General features: G+C 43.6%; 1 protein-coding gene across 3 annotated transcripts in view; it reads right to left on the reverse strand.

Moving 5' to 3' along the window:
• The window catches only part of zfhx3b (zinc finger homeobox 3b), a 159,800-nt gene that overhangs the window by 42,828 nt on the left and 97,982 nt on the right, over nucleotides 1-18,990 (reverse strand). For all 3 annotated transcript variants that reach the window (XM_081358883.1, XM_081358881.1, XM_081358882.1), the window contains exon 4: nucleotides 15,935-16,166. In XM_081358883.1, coding sequence (XP_081215009.1) covers nucleotides 15,935-16,166 — 232 coding nt within the window. The remainder of the gene's footprint in view (nucleotides 1-15,934; nucleotides 16,167-18,990) is intronic.

The following is an 18,990-nucleotide window of genomic DNA, read 5'->3' on the forward strand; positions in this document are numbered from 1 at the left end:
TTTGCCTACGAAAGCATATGCACACAGGCACTTCGACGGGCACCCATTCACTCACACGATCTGTGTCCTTCAGGCAGCTCCCCCAGACTCAGTCCCCTGGGCGACACGTAAGTGGGCTGAGCAATTAACAATTTCATGCTGATTGCCTGAAGCATGCTTTTCTATACCATAAAGATAATAGCATGAAGGGCGCCACATTCCCCCCTCACAGTCTAGACCCCCCACCCCCACCCCTTCCAATCCCTACCCATAATTCCAGACCGCCTCCAATCCTCCAGTCCCGTGTGATGCGCTTTCCCCATTCATTGAGTCCTGAGCGTGCTGCCTGCTGGCTTCATTGCAGACGCTCTACACTCAGACAGCACATTTAAGAAAAATATAGAAAGGACTCCCTGAAGAGTAAACAGGTATGATTATTAAAGGATGTGAAAAAACGGGGGAAAAAGATGAGATTCTCAGTCTCCCACTGGCATCAAGTGATTTGAAAGTCTAATTTGGACACAACACAACAGGCGTACAGGTTGTACAAAACAAACCTCAGTTCCTGTGATGCACTGAGCATGCTCTGTGCAGAGGGGTGGTGATAGACTCATCTTCCGCTGCCATTGGAGGCTGGCTGCGTGACAGCTTGTGACGGCAGAAACTGCACTAACCGCTGATTCTGATCAACATCTCCGCAATCGCCCACGTACAATGTGCACATCAAAGTGTGGCGGAGACTAGAGGCAGGAAGCTAACTGTCCTCTAGTGGTAGTGTCTGGCTGCAAAGTGACAGTAAATTGCGTGTTCACGCAAAACCGCGAGTCTCATGGGTTTTTAAAAAACTGGTAAATATGCACATGCATGTCTGGATCAAGTCGTTAAAATGAGCACCAATATAGAGGTGCTTTTCAGAGAGTTGCCCTTAATGTTGTGAGCCATTTAGAGTGACGGGTGCAAATAAGGACGTGGCAAAATATAAACACTACATACCAACCCACACACAGCGGGCACTGCTAATGAACACACAAACCCTTTCCCAGACAGTTCACGTGCCCCAAACACTCATTTCAGTCTGAAATCACTAATGATATTTCTGTGTTAATGACTGCCTGTTTTTAAAGCAGCAGCTGCTCCGCTCATACTGGCAATTGGAGGATTTATTTATCGATTGTTTAATGTTATGACCAGAAAAGGGAAATTAATGAACTTGAGACAGATGAAAATCAAAACAGTGCGAGTGAACATTAAACAAGAAAAAAAAAAAGAGATTGATTTCTTGCTATTTCGCATTGAATGGATACATTTCCTTCATGGTATACAGTGTCTACTTGCCCTTGGTTGTTGTTTCTTTTCTTTTCCCAATTAGATCTGCCAGTAAAAGATAATAAGGAAAATAAATTCAAGAATTGATTAAAATATAATAATAAATGCTTGATTGCATTTTGCACTGATAGAGAAAAAATCCCTTATCCACTTTAGTACTCAAATGACTGCATTAGAAACACTCCCAAGAGAGATGAGGGAATTGGGGAAGGATCAGGAAGAGGTGTTAGGACAGATCACAAGGAAAAAGTTGTGATGGAAGCCTGCCTGATGCATATTGCACAAACATATTGCAAGAGCTTTCAGAAAATGGTGAGCTCCAATCTGATTGGCTTACTTCACACAATTTCATGAATCTAAGACATTAAAAGACATTAGGTTTGGTCACTTTACCTGTCAAACGAATGCTTCCTGCCAGAATAAGCTTCAATTTAGAATCAGACTTCATGCCTCATTCATACAATGTCAGGACATTACTTTGCATCCTCAGGTGATCATGGCTTTGAAAGGAAGGAATTACAAAAGGATCCAGCATTGATGCATGCACCCCCTCCCATCTTGTTTCTCTCCCCCCCCACCCCATTCCACCCCACCACACCATCTAAATTGCAGTCACAACCCCCAGCTCGTAGGGGATGATAATTGCAGACGGCCAATAAATTACTACTGCCTCCACATCAATTATAAGCATCACGTCTGGCAATGAGGAAAATGAGATCTTGTGACAAATTTCATGAGGCTTGGCTGCCCAGCAGCCTTTCTTAACATGCTACAGATAGCAATCCCTTATCTAGCCTCTGTAATGGGGAGCTACGGATAGAGAGATGGAACAGCAGCCATTTAATTAAAAAGCTGGGTGGTGGTGTGTTGGGGGGGGGGTTGTGTAATTCATTGTAGGGGCCCAGGAAGAAGACAAAGGCTTTGTCTCCAATACATATTTTGCTCTGCGTTGCCAGTCATCAGGGACCACGCTTTTGCCAGCGTTCGTTTGATAGCCATTCAGAGCATTTTTTTCCTTTCTCGGTCCATTCCATTTCCCCCCTCCAATCCCTTTACCTCTTCCACCTCCTCCCTTCCCCTCTTTTTTATACTGTTATTTCCCAGGGGACCGCTGAGGTGCTTGCTCCACCAGGGCTGGTGCAACTCATTTGAGAGGGGCATTTTTTTTAGTACGAATGACTGCAGAGAGCGAGCAGACAGACAGTGGCACTGAATGAAATGGCCCCTGCACCTAATTGTGTTCCCACCTGGGAAGCGCGGGTGAAGGCAGCGTCTTCGGCGGGAGGAATAGGGAAGGGGACCTGATGAGGATTTATGGAGGACAGCGAGACGGCAAAATAAAACACCAAAAGGAATGGACCCTAAATCTTATTTCCCGCCGCAATATTCATTGCTGTTGCAATCGGGTGCGCTGAAAGAGCGTTGCAAAAACGACCGCTGCGTTCAAATTATAGCTGCACTCTCTACTAATATTTAACATCATTAGAAAATCATTAGAAAACCATCATAAAACCTGGGATTATGACTAGAGCATTAAACACAATGATTATTCAGGGTGTTCCTTTTCCCCGCTTTTCCCTCGGAAATGAGATTTCGCTCTCCACGCCTGTGCAGGAGAAACTAAGAGTATTTCTCATAATTACTACAACATTTGAAAAACATTGGCCTGCATAAATTACTATACCATTATATGATTGTTTTTCATTCCCCCAAAGCAAAGTTCTAAAAGATGGGCTTTTCGGAGAACGACAGCTGCGAGCGGCATTAATGCAATTTCACCATGAGTGTAAGAGGGCTAATTCAGATATTGCCCACTGCCTCTGCTGTTGAATGGCCGTTGTCTTTAATATGTTATTTCTCATTGCGTTTAACTGGACACACAAATGGCCACGTGGTGACTTTCCATATATTCCACAGAATTACCTTTCAACAGTCGGGAGATATGGTATTCACTGTGCTGTGTTCAAGTCGGGCTGTAATCTTGCCTAAAATATGGTATTTGATGAAACGACATTAGCAATCAAAACTTGCATGTCTTCCTTTTAATTGCATACATATTCCACAGCTATTGCTTTCAAATAATTCGTTTTCACTACTCACTTTGGGCCAACTCCAGCAGGATATCATGGAGTATGTGTGTGTGTGTGTGTGTGTGTGTGTGTGTGTGTGTGTGTGTGTGTGTACGGGCATTATCAGCAGCAGTAATCAGCCCAGAGGGAGAGGGCATGTAATGGAGGTTTCCCCAGAGGAGATGAAAGCCGCAGGGCTGAGTGGGTTCACAGGCCCAGGGTCTCTCTCACTTTCTCAGGCGGGCGGCCGCTTTTCAGGAGCTCGGTTCACAGAGATCCCTGCTGAGGAGCTGGCTGATGAAGCTCTTTCCTGCCTTGTCATGTTGTGCAAAGGTACTGACCCCTTGACCCTGCCCTAAAAAGCCCTCCTGGCAAGACTGGGGGGGTCTCACAGCATTTGTAGGGGAGCATATCCATGTATTTGCGGAATTAATCTGCGGACAGAAAATAGACGCACAGCAGTGGCATGGTTTAACACCCTACGACAGTCTATGGTAACAGCCAATGAGGAATGATTGCATCATAAATGAACACACAGGTCCAGGAAGCTCTGAATGTGTGTGTGTGTGTGTGTGTGTGTGTGTGTGCATACACAAGTCAATCGTAGGACCTGCGTTTTATACTCGCATCCAACACAACCTTATTAATTCATGTATGGTGGACACCTATGTTTGGAAAAGGCCCCTTCTTTTGGACATACAGGGGGAGTTCAGGGCTGGAAATTCTCTTCAGGCAGAAAAAACAGGAGGTTAAAATAAGAGCAATCCTTGTCAAGGCTTTGAGAGTAATTCAACTGACACTGATGAGAATCAATGCTCCTTTGAATGCATTACTTGGCAGAAACAGGCCTTTTGTCCCTTAAACCCAGCCAGCGAAAAATGATGCCCTTCGAACAATGGGGGGAGAGGTGAAAATATAAAGAGTGAGAGAGAGGGAGAGAGAGAGAGGTCCTCCCTCCATTCCCTTTCACTGAGCCAAATGGATTCCGAGCACTTATGCATTAATCAATCAATATCTCTCACTGTACATCAACGGCGCAACCAAGTTATGAATGACCTTTCCAACAAAAAAAAGGACACTTTAATGTGCACAAGACTACATGTAGCTGAGTAACTTTGGCCCATTTTTTATCACGCATGATTACACCTTCACAAGGCACAGGGCCATTAATAGTGCACTAAATATGACAAGGTTAGTCATTATTCAATTAGCACAAAAGAAGAGGGCAAGGGGCAAATCGGTGAGAGAGATGGGGGATGTCATTTTTTGGACATCCATCTGTCATTCAGTGTGGCACAGAACGAACTGACTAACCCAGAAACATATTGTGCTGCCACTCATTGCAATAATTTTCATATTATTTCAATAGCTTCATATCTTAAGTGTCACATTTTTCAATTCCTGCTTACTCGGAGTAAAAAAACTAAGTCACACTACATTTACATGTAGCATCTGTGAGAGGATCTCATATGCTTTAAGAGCACTTCTTTTGTAACAACGTTCAAGAGATAATTTAAAGATGGCTCCTATCTTCTGATAAAAGATGACTGGAGCAGCTGTCGCACTTGAGAGGAATCACTCGCAAAGCCAAGTCTGTTTATTATCAAGCACAATGTTTCACTATCATTCAGCTGATCAATCTGATACAGTTAGTACTCAAAATGACTAAGAACTCGACCATTAGGACAAACATGACGTCCTCCGCCTTCCGAGGGTTCCCTCCAATAGACGAATCCACTTGAAAGTGTTTGGGTTGAACTTTTTCCATCTTAAAGAATAATAAAATCAGCAGCGAAGTGCTTTTAATTATCTTTTCATCGGTTATTACTAATCGTAGTCCTTCCCCCTCACTTTCTCTAGATGGGAGTCGAGCGGTTTTAGACTTCGGAAGCGAAATCTCTCGTGGCCGGGAACCCGCTCTGTATTGATGGCAAGAGCGGCACTTAACTCTTTGAGCAATCAAAACTCAATCATTTCTCATTAAAATCCTGAACGCCTGAATCAGATAACATTTGGGGAGAGACTCTGGCTTCATCCGAGAAATGGATTTCTCTGAAAAAAAAAAAAAAAAAAAAAAAAAACCTTTCCGGGAGGAGGGAAATTGTGACCAGACAAAGCTCGAAAGAATTTGCCTTTTTTTTTACGGGTTTATGGGACCGAATAAGAAAAATGGGTGCATATTTAGGATTTTGACATGGGTACTTCTTTTTCTCAGCCACTCTTTTTTGGGCTCTGTTAGGGCGTGGAGGTGAAGCATGGAGACAGAGTGGAACGGACAGGAGCTGACTGCACAGCCAAGCTAAGAAAGGAAAAACTCAGGCCAGGAGCACAAATTAATGCTATTGTGAGTTTGCACACAATAGGGCTTGCGAAGTGACTGCGGAAGACCCTTAAACGGAGACATCGCTCTTTCCTCCCTTCCCAATTAGATTTTCTCACCCGTTTTACATTACAAAAAAAGGGGTCCATTTTTGCCTAATTCCTCCTTGCCACTGACACAGGCACCTCGGAAACTAAACCAGAAGCAGATTAGCGCCAGGCTCGGCATGATTGACAGCAACCTGCGCGCTTGTTTCGGACACCTACACCGTGGCTGTCCCAACTATGACCCCTCCCTCCCTCTCCGTGAGCGTCTCCACCTCCCTTACAACTGCGTGTGATATTCAGCAAATACATGCCAAAGACACATTTTAAAAAATGTCTCCTCGCTTCATTTTGACCATGGCCCGAGAAATGCTATGTACTATTAATATATATTGCACTCTGCATATAATCCTTTGAGTCTCTAGGCTGTGTTCAGAGATAAACAGAGGTTCACAGTATTATTTATCATTTGTTGATGTGTCCTGTTTTGCGCTGGTTTAAATCACTGACAACCATGGGACTGGATATGAAATTGAGGGACTAGTAGATGTGAAGTGAGTGTGTGTGTGTGTGTATGTACAGTATGTTTTCTTTAATAGGCACGGGTTGGCTTGTCATCTCTATGGCTGCTCCACAGCATTGGCTCATTAAGGACACAGAGCGGAGTGGTTCTGGTAAGTTCATGCTAATTTCCATCCCTGTCTGCTCTACCACCCTTCTGAGACACTATTAGTGCCTGTTTGAATATTCAGATAAGCAGGGACCAGAAACGCACAAATTAAATCCCTTTATTCTGATTTAAGTCCTACATTGGGCTCCATCTGCACCCCCTACATATGGGCAACAGTAAAGACAGAGAGCAGATATAGAGAGACAGAGAGAGAACGAGGCCCTCAAGAGTGTTTCTGGCATGCTAACCTCCTGCATGAGCGTTACGAAACATATGAACATTATAAAACTTAATATCTAGTGATAAAAACTCCATTTTAAGAGCTGCAAAATTTTAAGGGCGTATGAGCTGAGTTTTAATCCTTCAGAATGAGAAGAACTCAAAGAAAGTCTTCAAAACAGGTGTGTAGAATTATTGACCATTGAGAATGAGGGAAGAAAAGAAAGGGCAGCTTTTGACAGTGGCACTCACTCTACACCACCCTAAAGTAGGGCCGGAATTGCGTGTTCTTCCCTCTTAACTGTACGGCACAGCTGAATTGACTCAGAACACTCCTGTATGGTGACTGAGCAGTTAGCATGAAAATTGACCTTTGCTTGCTTTCTGAACTGTGGATTATTCATCTGTAATGCTTTCAATTGGTCAGGGTGGCTTGAGCTGGAACCTTCTGACATATTTGCCTTCTCCCTTTCCTCCTCTGTGTCTTTAAAACTCATTTCAAACTGAAAAGAAAAATGCACTCCAAGACCTTGGTGAATGACCATGCCAAGAATCCCAGCGCAATAAAAAAGGGCAAAAAAGCTTGTAAACTGCAGCACGGATTGGAAATCAACAGACAATGATTGCATATGCAGTAAGCGTTTAACAAGCAATGTGTAAAACAAAGAAAGAGGGAAATTTGGGCTCAGTAGTGCTATTGTTCCGCTGTCTTTACGTAAAAAAAAAGGTGTGATTGCTGTCAAATGGCCATAAATTGACACCAAGATTTGTAAAAATGGCTTCGATTCTTCTCATGAGAGCTTGCGCTTTGATGTGCCATGGCAGCTTTTGTGACTTTCATTGTACTTTATCCAGTAGTGGTCTGACAGGACACAGAGTGCTAGAATAAACACACATTCACTGAATGTCTTTGTCTAAAGATCATCAATCAGTAGGCTCAGGCCCATCTGAACGGGCTGCAGTGAGAATGTGTCTGCTAGCAGCTAATAAAACAGAAAATGACAGAGATCGAGTCCAAGCAGACAAAGAGATAGTGTGAAAGCTTGAGACATCATAAATCTGGCCCAGTCAAACTCCAGGAATGTCCCAGTTTGTCAAAAACAAATAGCAGCTTGTCTCCGACCATTGCTAGGCAAAAGAGCCCTCACATCTGGTCAAACAGACCTTGCGCTCGGTCAGGAATCTGGTTGAGTCCATTTTGGACAAACAAGGCCTTGAAGGGACATCATATTGCCCCAGAAAACCTCTGGAGTAGTATGGAGACTAATCAGAAGTCTTCATCAACAGATGTTACAGTGTGGCTAATCAATAAGCCACATAGCAAGGGGACTGCGACGGCCTACAGCGTGAGAATCACTGTTTCTTGCCTGTGAAGTTTTGCCGGGCATGTACAAGGAGCGAACACGATGGCATCTTCGTGTAGGAATCCAGCCTTCGCTCCCCTCAAAGACCCCTGTCAGAATACACTAATGTCACATTGATCAGCCGTCTTGCCTTCCCTAACGTCCCTCCATTCCCACTTCTGTCGCACGCTCCTTCTCTCCTCTGGGCTGTGTGTGAATAATCAAGCGAGGGCTGAATCAATGGCTGCCGTGCGCCTCCACAGGTAAAGGTTAGCAGGGTGGAATATTGAATTATTCCTGCTTCTCTCATCAGTGCCATCTGCTTGGCTGCCTCTAATTGACAGGTCAGAGGGACAAGATGGCTCTCTTCAGTATTTATGTGTGTGAAAGCCTGATCTTCTGCATTCTAGCCTCAAAACAACAGACAGCATGTCTGCGATGAAACGTGCACCTTCCCGTTAGCAAGGGATTGTTTCATGTGCCAGTTGCCCTGAGAAGCCGCGAGTCGGAGAGAGGGCATTCTGCTGTCAGAGCTGTATGTTGTAGATGCAGGCAGCTCATCCACAGCCAAAGATCATAGCCTTTGATCTTTCACTTCCTCTCTAGAGGGGATAAATCAGCTTATTAAAAAAAGTCAAAAATCTAAAACTTTCACTGTTTCTGATCGACAATGGGAAAACTCCATCACTCAATCCCTCCGTGTTTTTTCACCTGTGGTCACACCAAAATGATGAAACTCTAACTGAGGGAAAAATTTCCCGTCTGAAGTAGCAGCATAGCATCAAAACCCAAATCTGAGAGCAGCTAAAAACTCATTGACTTTAGTCTCTAGTGTACCTGACAGCCAGAAACTAAAAAGAAAATCTATATGAATGTACAGACAGTGATTTCCTAATGCCTGACATACAAAATATCACTTCTGAATACTTGGAGAAGAGCTCTACATTTATGCTAATTGTTTGTGGACATATGTGTGCATACCTGAATTTCATATACTTATTATAATGGCTTATTTAATATACTGTATATATAGCTTGAACTTGTTCCTACAATGTATGCCGTTTTGGATAAAAGTGCCGGCTAAACCAATAAATGTAATGTAATATGCTAGCTGTATTTGAGCCTCTACTGTAAATTTGATAACATATTTTTTTTAACACTATAAACTAGTGGCATTATAATATAATGTTTAATATACATTATTACATGTACACAAATAAACTAAAATTAATTTTGGAAGATTTTGAAAATAGATTTTGGACACTTACATCAAATCAACTAAGCGGGTACCAAAAACCTCAAGCTGGTCAAAAATTGCTATAGAAACGACAATTATATACAGTATCTGTCTTTGACTACGAAAGACCTTTTCAACTCTCTCCATGTCATCTGCTGTTTCTCCTCTAGCCACACATTTCTGCATAGCTGCAGTCAGCTTGGACACATGACTGACAGTTCCTGTCCTCTGCGGTCTCAGTGCCCTGACTGACACAGGACGAGCGCGAGCCTTCAGCCTGCCACCCGAAACCCTCGCGCCCTGCTCGCGCTCCCCACCGCAGCCTCCAGGCCCCGGAATAGAACTCATTAGCACGTTTGGTAAGTACAAATGAGATGACTGCCTCCTGATGGACTGTCTATCTTTTGGATCAGCTTTCAGGGAGAGTGTCTCGTAATGACGGGTGAAGGGAATGAAAGAGGGGGAGAGAAACTAATATTATAATGCTCTCTGCGCTCACTCCGGGCAGTGCACCTCGCAATGGCCTGAAATGGAGGGCCCTGAAGTGGGCTTGATGACAGAGGAGGCCTCTCTCACCCACATGTAGGATCCCACTGTGGGTGTGTGAACACCCACATGTGTGTTAATTGGGTGTCTGTGAGCATGTGCGCCTGTATACGGTACAAATCTGCAGCACAATTTACACCCTCTTATCATCTCCAAATCAAAATGGAGCAAAGAAATATGTGCTCTGCACCGCTCTGCTCAACGTACACACAAAAACATACCATCTCCTGCACATGTACTGCCTCGAAGGCCCTCCGTTTGACCCAAGTCACTCTTCCTCCCTGTTAGGGCAGCCAATGGTCAGATCTATCCGTGCCTGGCCAGTAAAACGGCAGAAGAAAACGCCACGCAATCCGTTTTGACTCTCAGACAATCCCAGAATAGCAATTGCGCTTCTTGGTCAATTTGCAGTAGCAGGATGAGCCAGGGAAAGAATTTATACAGCGGCTGTCTATAAACCAACCGGCAAAGAAAAGACTTCCTTGTGTGAGCTTGGCGCGGTCATATGAGCCCAGCCCAACATTGCGCTGAGTGGAAAATCCATAAAGCCATCACTTAGGCTCTTTAATAAAAGGGCCAGTTTCATTTTAATATTTTTCAAAATGAAAGGTAATGCATTTATGAAATTCGTGGCACGCTCAGTGGACTAAAAACAATTTCCTCTGCTAGGCTGTGCCCTTCAGCTGTGGATTAAGGGACAGACGTCCAAGAGGAGCCGACCCGAAGCCCTCGGTGGGGCCCTCACCAATTGGATCGCTTCCCCTCATCTCTAGCAGCATCCCAGCAATACCATATTTTATTAAAAGAATCCTCAATGATGTTTGTTGCATGACTTGCCCTGTCTTTACTCAGATGTACCATGGCATGGTTGGGGTAGGGCGCAGGGGTTGTGGTTAGCGGCTATAATATCCTGTTTCTGGGAAGGTTTACTTTGCATTTTAACAAGCATGTAAAAAGTTTAGGACATTCCAGGTCCGGCTGCTGTCTGCAGGGCTGTACGGGGCCCTGGGTCCAGACATGAGCCTTGCCCTAGATAGCCCTAGCCAGCCTTCATAGCGCCTCTTCCCCTGCGGAATGCACATGCTTTATGTGCTTCATGCAGACATGTGGCCCTAGTCAATAAGAAACAGACACGTACAAATGTGCATACACACATCCACATCCCTCTTAGCTCAGGGTGACATTCCAGTCCAGTAAAAATAAAAGTAAGGACTTTTTAACACCGCTCGACTCTCCCCTCACTTGACATTTCCTGTCGGCTGTCCAAGAGCTTTAGTAAGTAAAGCAAAGAGTCCAGCAAACATCCAGCGTTTGCTTTAATAATGCATCAATCTGTGCATGGAATGTATATTTGCATATACCTGTAAGGTGATTTTATTCACGAGGAAGCAGGCAGTTCGTAGGGAGAGGAGAGAGATGCAATGCTTGCTGGGACAAGGTGAAGCTGGCACTCTGTTTGGTAAAAAAGATTATCTTCCCCATGTCCTGGTCTAGGCAGTGAAAATGTAAATTTAGTTTAAGGATCAGTGATTCTCTCTCTCTCTCTCTCTCTCTCTCTCTCTCTCTCTCTCTCTATATATATATATATATATATATATATATATATTCAAGAAAGGTAAAAAAGGTGAAAACTCAAGCAACAAAGAGCTACTTTTCCTTCAAGGTAAAACGTATTTTCTATAATATGAATTATTAATTTAAAACTCATTCTAAGTATGAACTGCATTCTTATAATAATACTACTAATAAAAGTCATGTCAGTGACCCTGGGTTCAGTCAAAGACTAGTTTAGAGTCTCCAGTGCACTTCCATCTCCCGCCTGGGCACTGAGAGGGGAGGGTTGCAGCTGGCACAAGAATCCGAGCGGGCCGCTGTTCCCGTGTCTACAGACAGGGATTTCCTGCAGCACGTCATAGCTCAGCGATCACGGTGCTGGCATCTGCGACCGAAAGAGATTTACATCAGCAGCTAATCCACAGCGTCAGTGCAATGTGTTCACTCTCCAAAACAGCTTTCCCTCCTCTCTCCTACAAACACACACAAATCTTCTGGGCTGGCAATGCCACCCAAAGGGGCCTGCAGCGCCATCAAAAAGCCAACTAACCATCTTTCAATTCCACTTACCTCTTTTCTTACTCTCTCTCTCTTTCTCTCTCCTGTATCTGTCAGTTAGCAATGTTCAAAAAAACTTCAGTCCATTAAGTCTTCTGAAATGAGAGACCCCAATGTGTCATCTAGCTATATGCCCTGGTGAACATCACTCATAGAACCTGTCATCTGCTGCTGTAGTGTCTCTTCCCACACATCAAGCTCAGACACACACACACACACACACACACACACACACTCTGGAAGCCAACTGTGTGCATGTAAGCATGTGTTAGTTTGTGTTGTCTTGGGTGTCTGAGCTTTATGATTTTCAGAAACCCTTCTTGCAGAGAGCTCCTTTGTGTTGTGGCAAGAAAAGGGGTTAAGAATGACAAATGGACATCCAGTGAGAGAATGACATGCTTGAGCAGCCCATTTTCAACGCGAGGCAGAAATTAAAACAATGCATGCCTTTTATCCGCACACTGCTCTAATTGGATGGGAAACTCTGCCACCTTGGCACTCTGTGGGCGAATCATAGGGCAAAAAAAATGTGGCACAGAAACCCGGCCTACACTATCTGCATTCACGCCCAGACACCATAATCACACAGATGTAACGTATTTTGTGCATGCATTGTCGTCATATCTGAATATCCTATATTGTGTTTGTTACGGGCCTAATAATGCTTAGCTGGAATGTACTCACGGGTGATTGGTTACTTTAATCAAGCCTGAACATGGTTAGTTCTGAGAGAAAACAATATCACAACAGCATTATGGATCAGAACTGAAAACAAAGCTAATCAATATTTCCACAATCAATTGTTTTCATCAACAGCATCTGCTATGGCACACTTTCTCTGAATTAGTGGTATGGATCTTTTTTTAAAAATGATCTTCATTGATATTGTTAACAAATGACCAGAAAATGGAATGTGACAGTTCCAGAGAGAGACGTGAAAGACCTCCCTCAGGGGTGGCTGTGCAGCCTTAATTTGGGAACTATTAAAGTGCTGTATCTGTTGGTTAATGTGCATTACTGGGGGCTCTTAATTCATAAACTTTTACACTAATTGTTCGTCAAAGAGTTTTGAGTTTTAGGTTGCCGTCACACAACCTAGTTCATGTGACTGTTTGCGTACTGTACTGTAAACTGATTGAACTCTAGACCAGTTGAAAACGTGATGTTTTAATACACTGAATACACAATAAAAAAAATAAAAAAACGATATTCTGGCAGTGCTTGCTAGGGCACTGCCCTAAGTTGCCAATGTGTTACTGGATAAGGTTTTACAAAAATAATTAAAACTCTAATGAATCATTGTGAATCAGTTCAAAAGATTAATCAAAATGACTAATTTAACAGAAAAGAAATCTCAAAAAACATCCCTATGACATGAGGTATAATTCATGTCCGTAGCACATGACTAGCATACCAAAGTTTATTACTTAAAGTAAGAATAAGGAGTTTCATAAAACACTATCCACAATGGTTTTGTCCAGGGTCGTCGGAAACTCCAGGTGAGAAAATTGGGGAGTGGGAAAGTCGAAATCTGCTTAGGGAAGTAGCCCAGCATCTAACACCAACAGAGCTGCACACTACACGGCAGCAGCCAAGGGAATTGCTGCCTAGCTGACCCAGAAATCCAGGGCCAGCTTTGTTTTAACAAGCAGGGGAGCCTTCTACCACTTTAGCAACTGTGCCTCAACCACAAGAAAGAGCCCAGTGCCTCAGAAGAGCTAGCAGGGAGGAAATTAAATATTACACCATGAGGGAATGGTTTCACTCGGGTTAGGGGGGGGGGGGGGGGGGTGGTGGTGGTGCAGGACATTAAGAAGTTTAAAGGTAGTTTGGGGAGGGCGGGTTCATAAGCACGGGGGACGGCAGTGAGGAATTAGCAACATTCGTACTTGCTGATGAAGAAGTATGTTCATTACCAGTGTAATTCGAACAAGATGCTGAAGCAGGTAGTTGGAGAAGGCGAAGGCGGCCAACATTCTTTATTACACACCTCATTTCATTTAACTGACCTTTAAATATATATATATATATATGCTTATTTATATATACAAGAATGAAAAAAGTCAGTCTTTGGCCCTGCTATTTAAAGGGATGAGACTTGTTTTCAAGCTAAGCAGTGCGCCACGGCTTGGTCGACAGGAGCTTGAGTTTGATCCTGCATCTGTAGGGCAATCAATCAGCTGTTCAACGCTCCGACTGCAGCCCGCTCCGTTTGGTAAACAGAGCGTCAAAGGCAATTAGGACAGCGGTTCCTCTCGGAAGACCCAGCATCCCTAACAGAGTGCTCATTGGCCCAATACTGACGTCAGTTAGCAGGTATCGGCTATCAAAGGACAGGAACTCTGGGACCCCTTTCTCTCGCTCATTCTGTCTGTGTAGGAAACAATAGCTGATAATAAGAGGCAGTCTGGTTCCCTTTTGAGCTGCTGGTCGATTTACACTCACCTTGTCCTTCATCAGAATTTCCTAGTCAGCACTGGACTAGACCTCAGCCTTAATCACCTACATATTCTCTCCTGAAGGTACAGGAATTCAATAATATCTAGTCTAGAAAAAGGCAGTAATTAAATACATCAAAAAGATTGCATGGCCACGCAATCAGCCATCATCAAAGCACGCAGCCATCTCTCACTAAAAAGAACATCTCATCTGACTAATCCTGGAAGATTTCGGAAAAGTTGCACTGCATGGCAGACATAATGTGTTGTTTGTGAGTTGTTGGCTCATTTGACGTCAAGGGGGTACGACTGGATTGCTGCAACTAGAAAAAAAGATGGCAGAGGGTTGCAAATGTGTGTGTGTCTGCGTGTAGCGACTGCATGCTTCTCTGCCCACACATCCCTACTGCAGGAGTCATTACCTAACCTCCAACCAGACTCACAAACAAGGGAATCCATTAACGCACATCAAAGGTTAGCCAAGAAAATATATAAATAAATGCTACATCAACCAAAAAAGAGAGAGAGAGAGCTAGGGAGAGAGAGAAAACCAGACTTGTTTGTGAACTCTTTACCTCCACCTACCCAGAAACACACTCTAAATCTCCTGCACCCCCACCCTTTTAACCTAAGTGGGCCTTCCTATTGCCTTTGCATGTTCACTTGTCCACTGTACTATAGTCATTAACATATTTGGAGTGCAGCGAGCAGAAAGCTTAATTGTCCTTAATTGCTCGGCTAAATATGTTCTCTAATGATTCTCCTCAGATCTGTGACTGCCTTTTGCGCAATTTCCCGGCCGCTGGCTTCATTATCCCTGCCTCCTTGGAACAAAGCGTCTTTAGAGGCCAACTCCCCCCGCCGTCTTTTGCTCTCCCTCTCTCTCTCTCCCCCACGGCACAATGCTAAGAGCCAGTCGGGCCGCCTGGCTCGCGGGAGGGAGGGGAGCGACGCACAATGGAAGTCTTTTGTCAGGGCACGAGAGTCAAAATGATTAGAAAACCAAATCCATGCTGAAACAGTGTGTTAATTGACTGCAGCTCTGTCGTCTTAATGGCCAACTAACATATGGCCTGACGAAGGCCTCAGCCTCAGCCTTTTGTTTTTAGCACCCCCTCCCCTTGCCGTTCGGAGCTTAATGGCATCTATGATTGTTTGTTTAATGCCGGCACAGCAATTGGACTGTACTCGTATTAATGAACATGCTGTGCCAGATCGCCGTTGTCCTTAGGATATCCTCTCGCCTTATCAGTCATCAATGGAGCACAGAGCCACAGCAGTGATGTCATAGGCACGACCCAGGGACTGAAGATGTGCTGTGCTCTTTCACTTAGAAGCATCTCAATGACTCCAGTGTGCTTTATGCCGTGTGACCAGGTCTCAAAAATCAGGTAAAGAAGCTGGCATTAAAAGAATCTTCTCTATTGGTAACTGGATCTAAAGCCATGCAACTACGAACATTGTAGTCTATTTGTAATGCAATTTCTATCTATTAACAATCTGAATTATGAATGGAGTGGGTATTTTCCACTCTCAGTTTCAAAAGACGGGAACGCCACAACAACTAAAGAGGGATCCATCCCCATGCATATCAGGTGAACACAGAAGCTTGTATTAATTTGAATTCTTACCCGTGTCGGCAGACGGACACTTGCGAATGGTGAAGATGGCACTCAACTCCTCCTCTTCCTCGGGCAGTCCCTTCTGCAAGCGCTGCAGCTTCCGCAGGCTCTCGCTGCGCTGGTGCTTCATGGAACGGACGTGTTGGATGAGGTTCAACTTGGCCTTGGTGGAGTAGTTACACAGGACACAGTGGTAGTAGCACGACTCGCCCTCCACAGCGTTCTCGTGCTGCTGCAAATGCTGTAGTGAGAGAGAGAGAGAGAGAGAACAAGAGAGTTAGCATGGGGTTTTTAACAAATGGGATATCTAATGTCATTTACAAATGAATAAATCAATTGCCAATCAGGACTCTGTTGTTTAACACAAAGTCAACGTCATTCATCAACACTAAGTTGGTCTCTGTGTGTTTCTGTGTGCTAACAAGACAGAGGGGGGACGTTGGCATTCTCTGAGCTGGTGAGCTAGACGAGAGGAGCATGTCAGCATCTACAGGAAGAGCTTGAGCAGGGACACACTGAGAAAAGTGCATTGATCCCTTTCACTCAAGAGAAGTCTTTCGTCTCTGAAAAGGAAACTCCAAACATCTGCCTGTTTCACGCATGGGATGCTAAATATTGATCACCAGTGAGTCAAATCCTGCTTCTTTGAGAGCGAGGCAAAAAGAGAGAGACGGGCGGTGGTGTGGTGCTCTGACTATCTCCAGAAGAGGGTAAAGGGATCCTTGGGGAGGACCAGAGATATGTGCTATGATCCACAAACCCAAAACAAGCCAACCACACCGCACACCCAACGGTAACAACAATCCCAAGTCGAGTCTGTGTTCATTGAGCACAACACATCTAATCAATGAGATAAGACCAACACAATAAGGACATCGCAAGCCTATAAATCTGAATGCTAGTCCCTAGTTAGCACATATACATGTGTTGAAAGCACTTATACATCTTGCCTAACCTTGATTCATGTCTTCTTTCAAGATATGATTGTGACTTGAAGCCTTACGAAAGCTACCAATTAACTTTTGTGTATACTGTCAATGTTAATCAATTGCAATTCATTCTTCATGGCCGTCATCTTTTTGGTGAATTGTGTTTGTGTGTGTAGAGTGAAAGATTCAATGCAATTTATAAATGTCAGACTATACATACACATGCTCTCCACCCTCCATGTAAAACAAGAGAAACAAATAACCTATGTGTTCAGGAACAGCACACGCTACATCTTTGAAACTATATGACAAAGGCGCATGAAGGTCATTGGTAACTTTAATACTCAAAAAATAATATATAATAATAATTTGGTTGGAACCATGGCCTAGCAGCTAGTGTAAATACTTTGCCACACTGAGCAATGGTACATAAAGGGGTGATATGTGTTGGGCTCATAACATTTCAATCATATCTGATCATCAAATAGCAGTATCTTCCCTAAGTCTCTTTACCTTGTATTCCTTGTTTACCTTCCTTCTGTTACGCGAGTCACGAAAAAGCAACTAAATTGCACCACGAATGAGATGATGCAAATCTGTAAAAATATCTCTCTGCCTTTTTGCCTGGAAAAACATGTATTTTCTCTCTTGTGGAGAAGCTCTTAATCTCCTGCACAGACCACCCCCAAACCCTGACAAAGGTCGGGGAAAACAAATTGATTCATTAAGACGCGGCTGAGTTGGCTTTGCCCTGCAGCGCAGAGATGAGATGCTTTTCCATCGGCTTTGGATGCACAAAGCCAGAGTAACATTAGATTTTTAACCCAATTAAGGCCACATCAGGTGTTGACAACAGTGAGAGAGGAAAAAATATTATCTTCCCTGAAATGTTCTCCTTCTTTGGTAATATTTAATTTTCGGGTAAAATTGCTATAAGGGTTTTTTTGTTTTTTTGTTCCCCAAAGCAATTGTGGTGCTGGTATCATATGTCACCCTGGTATACCTAAGATGTGCATTAGGGCCACTGACTTCCAGGAATGGGTTTTTGCTTTTCGTGTGTGCCCCTCAGCTCCATGTAATGGAGTTATTAGGTGATCGTAAAAGGCTCTGTCTTCCTCCTCACGCTCTCTCTCACTCTCCTTCACTCCCTTTTCTGTTTGAAGTGGGGGTATGATGTCATTGAGTAGGTGCTGCTGGATGTTTTGGGCTTTACTTGAGCTGCGCTTTACTTGAGCCCCCCTCCCAACACATATGCAGCATATCAGAACTCAGGTAGACTGATCTGTCACGGATTTGCTTGTATAAAACACCAAATCAATCCGCTGTGTGCTATGAGATGGCACAGTTTTTTCTTTCTTCGCAAGCGACGAGGAGAATATATGAACTGAAATGTACATCTTTACTTGAGCCATCTTTTGTGGAAATAAATGCAGCTAAAAAACAAAACAAAAAAAAACGACAACTGAACTAAACTAAAAGATCTTTAAAAAAAAAATGTGGGGAGTTTTACAGGGCCCATAAAAAGAGTAGAATTTACACGGCTGAACCTTAACTGGTTCAGGATAGAGAGGAGCAATATATCACTTCTTTACCCAAACTGAAGCCAGTCTACCACACACTGGATGCTACATACGTATATTAGCCAATATGCTATACAGTTATGGTATAATCATTACCGTTTTGTTATAGCTACAACATTTACTCCAAAGTACCATGGTGCTCAGGTGCTTTAAAGAATAACATAGTATTACAAAAAAATACTGGTACTTTTTATAAGGGATATTAGAAGGTTTAAGACTCTCCAAATCAACATAAGATATAATTTTCCTGAATTTCCATATAGCAGAGATAAATATATTGCTCTCCGGGTCTGACACCAGAGGGCCGAACAGACCTACATTTCTCTCTCACAAACAGATATATCTACTTGACTCCATCTGAAACATTCGCACAAGGGATCCCTGAGATGATCTCTACACCTAATCTCCCACCCAACACACACCCCTGGGTCTGAACGTGAAACACATGATCCTGAGATGAAGCTCCATGCTGATAAATCACCTCCAACTGAAGTGTAGGAATTCAGCGGCTTAATGAAAAAGTCATGTTCACCGAGCAGGGAGGGGCCGGTCAGGG

The sequence above is a fragment of the Scardinius erythrophthalmus genome (assembly GCF_964197995.2).
Source record: "Scardinius erythrophthalmus genome assembly, chromosome: 2".
Classification (NCBI taxonomy): domain Eukaryota; kingdom Metazoa; phylum Chordata; class Actinopteri; order Cypriniformes; family Leuciscidae; genus Scardinius; species Scardinius erythrophthalmus.